This window comes from Protomyctophum parallelum (genome assembly GCF_964188405.1).
Source record: "Protomyctophum parallelum genome assembly, chromosome: 11".
NCBI lineage: Eukaryota > Metazoa > Chordata > Actinopteri > Myctophiformes > Myctophidae > Protomyctophum > Protomyctophum parallelum.
In genome coordinates this window covers 14,455,816-14,467,382 of record NC_139707.1, presented here as the reverse complement: position 1 = coordinate 14,467,382, position 11,567 = coordinate 14,455,816, and the positions used below count along the sequence as shown (strand labels likewise).

General features: G+C 42.7%; 1 protein-coding gene across 2 annotated transcripts; it reads left to right on the top strand.

Annotated features, from left to right (window-relative positions):
* On the top strand, positions 1–10,834 carry LOC310866599 (interleukin-10 receptor subunit beta-like). Of its 2 annotated transcripts, none has more exons than XM_083776259.1 (7): positions 1–172; positions 3,041–3,155; positions 7,625–7,800; positions 8,140–8,294; positions 8,612–8,762; positions 9,065–9,210; positions 10,274–10,834. In XM_083776259.1, exons 1-7 carry the CDS (start codon positions 106–108, stop codon positions 10,469–10,471), a joined length of 1,008 nt encoding a protein of 335 aa, XP_083632385.1. In that variant the 5' UTR covers positions 1–105; the 3' UTR covers positions 10,472–10,834. The 2 variants fall into 2 exon arrangements, with proteins under 2 accessions (XP_083632385.1, XP_083632386.1); XM_083776260.1 differs by lacking the exon at positions 3,041–3,155 and having other exon boundaries at positions 35–172; positions 7,625–7,675; positions 7,708–7,800.
* The last annotated feature ends 733 nt before the right edge of the window (positions 10,835–11,567 follow it).

Here is an 11,567-nt window from a genome sequence, read left to right as displayed (position 1 = left end):
GTTTAGTTTCGTTTCCAGTGAACAGAATGACTGAACTACAAGGAAGGAACATGAACTTCTCATGTGTTGTAAAAACTACACGAAGCTAAAGCACAGCGAAAGGAAATGTCACCCGTGATCTTGACAATAATTATCTGGGCATTTTCAACACTTTGCGGATCAAAAGGACAAGGTAATATAATTATGTGACTCACAGTGACTGTGTTTTCTTTCTGTGTTTAAATAAACAAACGGAGGAGAGAGGCTGAGAGACTGCTGTTGTTGATATACCTGTACATGATGTCTGTCGTAATGTCATGACAAATGGCCGTTGTGTGATCCATGGCTATATGTAATTTGTAATTTCTAACTGACTGGACTCTTGAGTTTGACATAGGCCTACGTTTCATTGCAACGATTTGCTGTATAATATTTATGTATATAGAGAAAATAATTACAACGGACACGATCGAGTTTGTCCAAAAAATACTATTTTCAGGTGACCTGTTTTATTTATTTATTGATCTATTTATTCATAAATACAGAAAGCTAGACAGGAGCGAATATCCTGGCAAGGCTGGCATCATGAGTCACAAATCTGTTTTTAAAGGCTGCACTTTAAATAAATGAATGGCTATGACCTTTTGTGAAAGCATCCATAATCATCTCCCCAATATTGAATCGAGGTATTTGGTGAAATATCGGCCTTCCCTATAATCCCTACACATTTTTTAATAGTAGCCTAATTAAATACAATTATTGATTGATTGATTGAAATATTTATTAACAGTTTGTAGAATTACAGTACATTTCAAGCACAAACTCAATACAAAGACTGTTAACTGTGAGTGGACGACCCAATTAAGCATTACACTTGTTTACAGCAGGGTCCACATTGTTCAATTCATCAAAACATTTAGAGACATACAAATAGACACTTCTATGTAGTTAAAGAACAGAACAGGAATTCATCATATAGTAAGCAAAAAGGGAAAAGATACATATACAGTGAGGGGGAAAGGGGGGGGGGGGGGTGGGGGGGCAGCCATCCGTAGGTGCCCTTTGAGAGCGGTTTTGAAGGAGTCAAGGGATTCACATGTCTTAATGACTGTTGGTAGGGCGTTCCACATTTTGGTGGCATAGGAGCGAAAATAATTTAGTCCCTTGTTTGTGCCGAATCTGGGTTGTACATGGTTTGTTGCACTCCCTCTGGTGTTGTGGGTGTGGACTTCGTTTACATTAAGGAAGTATTTAGACAGGTACATGGGTATCTTGGTGGTGTATCGAATCTTGTGGAGCAGACCCATTGCAAGATGCTGTACTCTGTCGTCGACCCTAAGCCATCCCAGCCTGTCAAAGTGGGCAGGAGTGAGGTGGGTTCGGGGGGTGAGGCCAAGTAGGAGCCTGACCAGTTTGTTTTGAGAGGTCTAGAGCCTTGTTTTAAGGGCCTTTGAGGTGCTGTGGTACCAAGAGGTGGATGCATAGTCAAAGAACCCTTGTACGAGGGCTCCTGTTAAGGTCTTCAAGGTGTTTTTGTTGACCAGTGAGGAGATCCTGTAAAGGAATCTTGTTCTTTGATTGACTTTTTTGATTACGTTGGTGGCCATTTTATCACCGGAAAGATTGGCCTCCAGGATGGAACCTAGGTAGGTAATTTCATCTTTACGTATGATAATATTGTCACCCACTCTAACCAAGAAGCCATCTGCCTTGCTGAGATTACTATTTGATCCGAAGAGAATGGATTCAGTTTTTCCCAGGTGTAAGGATAGTTTGTTATCAGCGAGCCAGGTGCATATTCTACCGAGTTCAGAGCTGAGGGTCTTTTCAACCTGCAGTTTGTTCCTGTCCGAGACCAGCAGTGCTGAGTCATCTGCGAACAGGAACAAGTTGCAGTCACAAGCTGATGTCATGTCGTTAACATATATTAGGAACAGTAAAGGCCCTAGTATGCTTCCTTGTGGGACGCCACAGCTCACTGGGAAGGGGGGGGACAGTGTTCCGTTCACCTCCACCATCTGTTCTCTCCCCTCCAGGTAGGATTGCATCTAGCTTGCTGATGTGTTATCAAAACCAATAGCTTTAAGCTTGTTAACCAGTATGGAGTGGTTCACGGTGTCAAAAGCCTTTTGGAGGTCCAGCATGACCATGCCGCAGTATTTTCCAGCATCCACCTCGTGTTTGATGTGGTCGCTCAAATAGAGGAGGCATGTGTCAGTGGAGTGGGATGTTCTGAAACCAGATTGGAACTCGTACAGCAATTTATTAGTGGCAAGATACTTTTCAACCTGTTCATAGAATATTTCTTCCATCACTTTCGAGATGGAGCTTAGAATAGGAATAGGGCCGTAGTTGCCGGGTTCTAATTTACTCCCTTTTTTGTACAGGGGGGTTACTTTGGCCAGTTTAAAATCTTGGGGGACCTGTCCCTTTTTGATGGAGAGGTTTACTATGTGGGTGATGACTGGAGCTATGGAGCTATTATGGAGCTATGAAGCTATTATCAACAGCACAAGCAAGTCACATCTAATATAGGCTTTAAAAACACTGAATTCTTCATGTTATATTATGTCCTACAGTGTATGTATAAAGTCTCTAAGTTCATTTACTAAGTACACTTTTGAGGATTTAAAAAAAAGTGTGTTTCCAATTTCCAATACTTACTTCTACTCCACTAGGCCTGCTATATACATCTCAGAGGCAAATATTGTACTTTTCATTCCACTACAAGTGGTTTTGAATTACTAGTTACTTTTCAGATGTTGATTATTATTACAAAAAGCTCACAACGCGTCACATCGTGAGATTGTAGAGTATTTTCAAAATATTTTGTATACACTTGAAACCTGTGAAATGGGACATTCTGAATAATGGCTACTTTTTACTTCTGGTACTTTAAGTACTTTTGGTAGCAATACTTTTACTCAAGTACATTTAGCATTCCGGTACTTAAGTTGTAAAATAATGTTTCTATACTTTGCAGTATTGCTACTTTTACTTAGTAATAAATGTGAGTACTTTTCCACCACTGCCTATGATCCTGTCTCTGGCATTACTGCAGGAGTTCTACTGCCACCCAGACATGTCAGCCTCAGCTCGTACAACATGGACCTGGTGTTGAGGTGGGATGCATCACTCAACACCAGCGGTGGGCTGGTCTACACGGCAGAGTACAAGTGAGTACAGAGTAGACGATGCATTCACTGAGAATGGACTCTACTTTATAGTGTTAGTTTTGAGCATAATTAATTCAATGCATTTTCTGGAGTCTAGAATATACATTTGGTGCTGTGACATACAGCCAGAGAGGGAGACAGTGTAGGATTGACTCAGGGGGATGGTCGTGGGGAGACAGAGTAGGAAATATGAGAGGGAGACGAGACAGTGAATGTGATATAGTATGTCTACAGAGTGTCTCGATCTTGACAACATCAATAAACTTGACTGAATACTTCAGTGAGTGACAGTTAATAGCCTTAATTGTCTGCACCAGCCGAAGGCATGGGGAGAGAGTATGTTTTGCACTACGTCCGTCCGTCCGTGTGTCCGTCCGTCTGTGAACACTGAACAGCAAGTTTTTGGACAGTACACCTACAGATTTTGTCCAAACATCACGCAAATTGGTACACAGTCTCTCTAGAGCCATTCAACGAAACGGGTCTTTCAGATTTCTCACAATCCATCCTGATTGGCTAAGTTCGCAGGAGTGCTCAGTTTCAAACAAAATGTTGCAAATCATGAACACATTGTGTGATTTCCGTGAAATTGTGCACGCACATTCCCAATAGGCAGAGGAAGAAATGCCACATGAACATTTTCAACTCAGCCTCATGGTGGCGCTATAACTGGCCGAAAAGTGTTTTTACCTCTAACTGCACGGATCTGTGGATAACAGATGGGAGAGAGAGAGAGATAGACAGAAATAGACAGGTGGGCTCCGTGGAGGGGTCTGGTCCACATCTGGTCGAGGTCGAGCTCTGTGAGGCCGGGTCCGGGTCACACTTCTGGTGGGCTCCATGAAGAGGCCTGATCCACGGTCACACTCGGCAGTCAGTTGGGGGTTAATATTAGAGGTCCACAGAACTGCGACGGGGAGGACGAAAAGAGACTCCGGGGAGAGATTCCCCGGATGTTGGATTAGTGGCAGTCCTTACTGGAGCCTATATAGTGTATATTACAAGTACTGCTGGGAGACAGACCCACACAACAATGTACAACTATGGTATCCAGCTAGACTTGGAGACAGGTCTAGTCTAGCTATAGGCTTTGTCGTAGAGAAAGGTTTTCAACCTAGTCTTGAATGTGCAGAGCGTGTCAGCCCCACGGACCGAAGCCGGGAGAAGGTTCCACAGCTGAGGTGCCTGGGACCTAAACGCCCTGCCTCCTATTGTAACTTTTGATATTGTTGGGACAGTAAGCATTTTTGCATACTGTAGACGCACTGGTGTTCTATTTGGTTTGTAGGGATCAATGAGATCTTTGAGATATTGTGGTGCCTGACCATTGAGAGCTTTGTAGGTGAGGAGAAGAATTTTGAACTCTATTCTGTGTTTTACCGGGAGCCAGTGTAGGGAGGCCAGTGAAGGAGTGATATGGTCTCTTCTTCTGGTACCTGTCAGCACACGCGCCGCAGCATTTTGAACTAGCTGTAGGATTTTCAGAGACTTACCTGGGCAGCCTGATAATAGCGAGTTGCAGTAGTCCAGCCTTGAGGTAACAAATGCGTGGACAAGTTTTTCTGCGTCATTTTTGGACAGGATGTGCCTAACCTTTGCAATATTTCGCAGGTGAAAAAAGGCAGTCTTTGAGATTTGTTTGATGTGAGATGTGAAAGACATATCTTGATCAAAGGTAACTCCCAGATTCTTTACAATGGCCTTGGAGGCCAAGGTAATGCCATCTAGGGAAAAGTTCTCATCGGCTAGCTTGTCTCTTAGGGGCTTAGGGCCGATCACGATAACTTCCGTTTTGTCAGAGTTGAGGAGTAGGTAATTACGGGTCATCCAACTCTTTATGTCTTTAAGACATGCTTGAAGTTTGACTAATTGGTCCGTTACGTTCGGTTTCATCGATAGATATAGTTGAGTGTCGTCCTCGTAACAATGGAAATGTATAGAGTGTTCCCTGATGATGTTACCCAGAGGGAGCATATATAAGGAGAAAAGTATTGGTCCAAGCACAGAGCCTTGTGGGACTCCATATTTGACCTTTTCACGTGTTGAGGAGCCATCATTGACATTTACAAACTGAAATCGATCAGACAGATAGGACTCGAACCATTTCAGTGCGGTACCCCTGATGCCAACCAGATGCTCCAGTCTCTGTAGCAGAATGTGGTGGTCAATAGCGTCAAATGCAGCACTAAGGTCCAGCAACACCAGCACGGAGAGGAGGTTATTATCTGCTGCAGTCAGGAGGTCATTTGTAACTCTCAGCAATGCCGTCTCAGTGCTATGGTTAGCTCTGAAGCCTGACTGAAAGCCTTCTAATAAATTGTTGTTATGTAAAAAGTCACATAACTGTTTGGCGACTGCTTTCTCGAGAATTTTGGAGAGAAATGGAAGGTTCGATATAGGTCTATAGTTAGCTAGAATGCCTGCATCAAGAGTAGGCTTTTTGAGTAGAGGTTTGATTACCGCTACCTTAAAAGATTGTGGCACGTAGCCTGTCACCAAGGACATATTGATCATATTGAGTAGGCATGTACCAACCGGAGGCAGGACCTCTTTGAGTAATCTAGTCGGAACTGGATCCAGGGTACATGTCGTTGATTTTGAGGAAGATATCATTGAAGTGAAATCAGAGAGCTCGATTGGAGAGAAACTATCCATATATATATTTGGGTGTGCGGCCATCTCTGAGACCACCATATTTGGGGGCAGTCCAGTGGGAGCCGAGAGTAGTTGTAGATCAATTTGATCTCTGATAGTTTCTATTTTGCCATTGAAGAACCTCATGAAACCGTTACTATTGAGAGTTGTAGGAATACGTGGATCAGTTTTGCCAAAGTATCAAAAATAAACGTTGGGTTACTTTTGTTTTCCTCTATTAGGGATGAATAATAGGTGGCTCTGGCCGTGTCGAGAGCCTTTTTGTATATTTTGAGGCTATTCTGCCAGACTATACATGATTCTTTCTGTTTGGTTGAGCGCGATTTTCTTTTCAAGTTTGCGAGACGTTCGCTTGAGGTTTCTAGTTTCCGAGTTGTACCATGGGGCTAGCCTTTGTTGCTTTATTACCTTCCTTTTCAGGGGAGCAACAGAGTCAAGTGTAATTTGAAATGAGCATGTGACACTATCAACAAGTTGATCGAGTTGAGGAGGACTATATGTGTGGAGGTCCTCTATTTTGTTGAAATATACTGAGTTGATGGCTGATGGAACTATTTCCTTGAATTTATTTAAAGCGCTCTCAGATATACTTCTGCCAAGGACATTTTTGTCCAGTGGTGTATAATTGATCAATGTAAAATCGAAGGTGATCAGATAATGATCAGAGAGGTCACGATTTTGTGGAAAAACTGTGAGGTGCTCTATTGTAATACCATAGACCAGAATGAGGTCAAGGGTATGGTTGAGAATGTGAGTAGGTTTGTCTATGTTCTCCATAGTCATGTGATCAAGACGGGGTTGTTTGATTTCTCATAATCCACCCTCATTGGCTACGATTGGCTTCTAAACTTTTCAGGAGTAGCCCGCTTTGTACCCGTTTTGTACAAATCGCCACAACTACTCAACGCAGCGTCCGATTGTGGTGAAACTGTGCATGCATATTCCCACTAGGCTTTGGAAGAAATGCCACTTGACAGTTTTCAAATCAGCCTCATGGTGGCGCTACAACAGGCCACGCCGCGTCACACACACACACACACACACACACACACACACACACACACACACACACACACACACGTTTATATTGCTCCTAAACATTTTGCCAAACATCACACACACACTCCTATCCTCCTGGTGAAGACCTGTGCCCAGAAGGGCACTTTTTCTAGTTTACTTTGGTTTGGTTTAGTAAAACATAATGCAAAGTTATAATCAAAACTGGGAGAAAAATAATTAAAACACTGAAAGAGAGAAGAGAAGCAACACCAATTGGTGTAGGTGAAATAAATAAATACCCAAGTTACGTGAACAATTTTGTGTTAAAAGAAAACATAAGGCAGACTGTGGCACTCTTCTAAACAGTCACAAAACTGTAACTGTACACTTTTACAGTGAAATATGAGAAACTTCCTTTTTATGGGAAAGAAGGACACGCCCACTGACTTCACAGTTCCATGAATGACTGCTTTGTTTCCAGTCAGGAAACACACCTCAGCTCCACGGTCACTATAGTGCAGACATTACCAAGTAACCAACCCGAGTTTTCATTGTGATACAGCTACAGTAAATAGGAACTCAGTTTAGTTTATTTGAAAAGTAATGACGCAACTAATGAACAGTTTAGTTTAGTTTATTTGAAAAGCAATAACACAACTAATGAACATGTTTATATACGCTTATAAAAATCTGATTTGCTTTGAGAACGCACCGATTGGCTGTTAAGTGGTCAGTTGGGTGGGCCACAGCACTGTGATTTAAAACTCCCAAAGTCAAAACGGTACGCATTCACACAGCTTCAATTGTTTTCTCAGAACATCAGTGAGTGACTACAGAGTGACTACAGGCTGTGTGAACAATGCAGGACTCAGCTGTGATTTCACCGACCACGGCACGGTGTATGGCACATACACCTGCAGGGTGAGAGCAGAGCTGGGAGCAGATCGGTCCGTCTGGGTGGAGAGCAGCCCCATCACCTTGGATAAAGACAGTGAGTGCATGCTGTGTTTGTTATGGATTGGATCTATATTATGTTTCTTTTAGACCGATGCTATAGGTTTGATCCTGGTTAGTTTCAACAAGGCTGGAATATTCAGGGTTGAATCAATGCCAGCCTCGGGGTCTGACTCGTTTTATGTGTAATGCCTTACCCGAGAGACTGAGTTCATGACTCACTTCAGTAAATCCACTCAGGCCATTTTATTTATAGGCTTGTTTTCCATGTCATCTGTAATGGACAGAAACCTTGTATCTCCATATTTAATCTTTTTATGTTTTTCTTTATTTTTTCTTTCTCACCATACATTATCCTTTCCCCTCACACCCACAGCTACCATTGGCCCACCTACAGTGTCTGCAATGAGCAGCGGGTCTAATATGGAAGTCAGTATAACGGACCCAGTGTTCAGGATCTCTTCACTGAAGAGTACCTACAGCCATGTCACCTATAACATCACCTACTGGAAGGAAGGACACCAGGAAAAGGTCTGTTTACAGTTCATACACTCCCCTCAGTGCACTCACTTGTGCCTTCAAGACACAATAAAATGACATAAGACAGTAATTTTTTACATCATGCTGCATTCATACAGTATGTCATGGTCCATGTATTACAAAGTACATCCATTTTCAGACAGTAGACTAGAAATTAGACGCAACATCCATTCAGACAGTAGACTAGACTATACATTAGACACCACATCCATTTAGACAGTAGGCGATACATTTATAGACACTACATCCATTCAGTATGACAGTAAATGGATGGCCATTGACTTACTGTACAACACTGCCCTCTACAGGCTCAAAGCTTGAGTGGGATCCAGCAGAACTTTGTGGTTCTTCATGAGTTGCATCCGAGGACCAGGTACTGTGTGCAAGTCCAGATCCACACATCGAGAAACCCCAGGCCGGGTCTGCCTAGTAGCATCACCTGCCACAGCACCAGCAGCAGTGAGTTATTGGTCCTTTACACTAGTGCTAAGTACTACACTTACAATAGAACAAGAGGCAAACATTGTACTTTTTACTCCACTACAATTATTTCAAAATATTACGTAATGTTACTTGTTACTTTACAGGATTTGGATTATTACGGTACATACATTATCATTAACCATTTAAGAAATTATTTTATACTCGAAAACATAATAATGCATGTCACACTGGGGTGGATTGATCAATCATTTGTAATAATAATTGTAATAGTTCTAATAATTGTAATCCTTCCTGGTCCACCTGTCCTCTATCTGCAGAAGAAGAGGCTCCCTGGGTGGCAGCGGTAGTGACGGTTGTTGTCATGGCAACGGTGGTGGCTCTGGTGGTGCTGGCGGTGGTGTACAGGATGAACATATCCAACTTCTGGTGTCCTAAAGACTCTCTACCCCAGCACATCAAAGAGGTGTGTGCGTGTGTGTGCGTATGCGTGTGCGTTTGTTAGATACCTGGCCTAGGGGAGCCAAGTACACAACAAAAATAAAGGGGAGACACAGTACTCACATGAAATATTAATTTATTTAAGTAATCAAAAATAAGAATTAAGTTAAATCATACCCAAATCAAAGTCAAACAGATGAGGTGTGGAAATCAGTAGTCAGTGTCAGTAGTGTGGTGCGTGTATGCATGAGTGAGATGTGTGTGCGTGTTGTATGTATTAACTCAAATGCTGAAAAGGTGCATGGTGGGAGAACTGGGGCAGAGGAGAACTGAATAGTACAGAGCTGAGGAAGGGACTGGGGAGACAGGCTTAAATACAGGGCGTCGGCACAGCTCTGCTCCCCAATCCACTGCAAGAGGAGGAGAACAGAAATTAGAATAAGCAAAGTAAACCACAAACTACTAACCAAAGTGAATAACAACTATAATATATAAACTACATAATATAATATATCATAATATACTATACACCCTAATATATAGTACAATACAATATATAATATACACAGGGGGCCGTCACAGCGTTGCATACCTGTTCACATAGACTATATTCAGTTTTACCCCTACACCTCCAATGGAACACAACTTTTGACTTCTCTAAACTTAAAAGGCAGATATTAGAGCAGAAGTTCTCAACCTCTGCTGGATCAAGGCCCGGATCTTTTCTGGATCAAGGCCTTCATTTATCAACGTGATTTACACCCAAGAAGGGACGTATGCCGAAATCACCGCCATTTTCGGCATTTAGTGCTTTGAATGAGCACATACATGCGAGTACAAAGTACAAACTAAATCAAAGATCATTGAGACGGCTCTCTTTCAATGGGTCTGGTTGAACGCAGAGAAGTTGATGGGGGAAAAAAAAGACCACTGAAATCCTCCTACTGAACGGTTCAATACGAATACCGGTAGATTTTTATTTATTTATTAAACAGACAGTGTTTTTTCATTCATACATCTAAGTTGAATATTTAATTTGCCACCAAACATAGACCTTCTAACCTTATCAACCCTATCTCTTCTCTCAGTACCTGCTGAAGCCCCCCAACTTGGCCCTGCACAAGTCTACGCCCCCTGAGGAGGTTTTCCACATCCTGTCAGAGGTGACAAGTGAAGGAGAAGGGCTCCCTCTGAAGCAAGGAGGGGTGCACTGCAGTGAACAAGCGGACACGCCGTATGTGCTACAGGAGGCGAAAATGGAGGAAGATAACTGCAAAAACAATTAGGAAGGAATTATGGTGAGGCAGGAGAGATTGAAATGTGGTGAGAAGGAGGACTTTCAGGTTGTTTTGCTGGAAGTGTTTCTTACAAGGATCTGGAAACGGGAACTTCAATAGGTTTTTTGTGGAGACTTTGTCATGTCTGCTTCATTGTACGGCACAGCGGGCTGCGGGGAGAGAGAGACAGGAAGGGAGTAGAGGGGGTCACATGACATGCAGCACACAACTTGGAGTGCATTTTAATTCACTTCCATTTACATGGTACTATAGAGCGTCGCTGTCCCGCCCCCTTTCAGAACTGCGAGGCTCCAGGAATTAACCAGGTTACTCATACTTATTGTCATATTCATGTCATATTCATGTCACTCACATACTGTACTAACTACTATCACCTGATGAAGGCCGCCTGCGGCCGAAACGTCGTGTCTTAGGTGCTATTTACACGAGGATGGTGTTCATATAAAACGTCAAAATAAAGTATCGTTTGCTGCTGTCATTTAGACGAGAACCGTGTTCTCAGGAGGTGAAAACGCAACGAAGTGAAACCACCTCCCAGAGTGGAAATCTTTGAGAACGCTGTTTCCTATGGTCTCCATATAAACAGGCAAAACGGTAAATCCGCAAAACGTATGACATCATGGCTCACGTTGGCTCACAGCACATATGTTTATTACATTGATGCAGAGCCATATAATTATGATATAATGGAGTTCCTGAACAAGCCTCCCTCCTCGCCTACAAAGTGCTGCTCATCAGCGATGTTGAATGTAAAACCATGATGTAAATAAAAAGCCTTGTGATAGACGGCAGCCGCGGCAGCAGCGTTTATGTAGCCTAATGTATTATAAAATATATACCATCCCGTGGCGCGCCCAGAGCCGTGTTGCTCAGGCTTGCGTGAAGGGCTTCTTCTTCTTGTACGTGGGTGACCTGTCTATTTGGCAGCCCGTTATCGCCACCTAGCGACAGTATAGCATAATAGCACATCATATCATAACATGTGCATTCTCGTGTAAAGGGTAAGAAAAAATGAGAATGCAACAGGACTTTGACGTGTTATATGGAGATCGTCGCCGTCTAAAAGAGGCCTTATATTATGGTG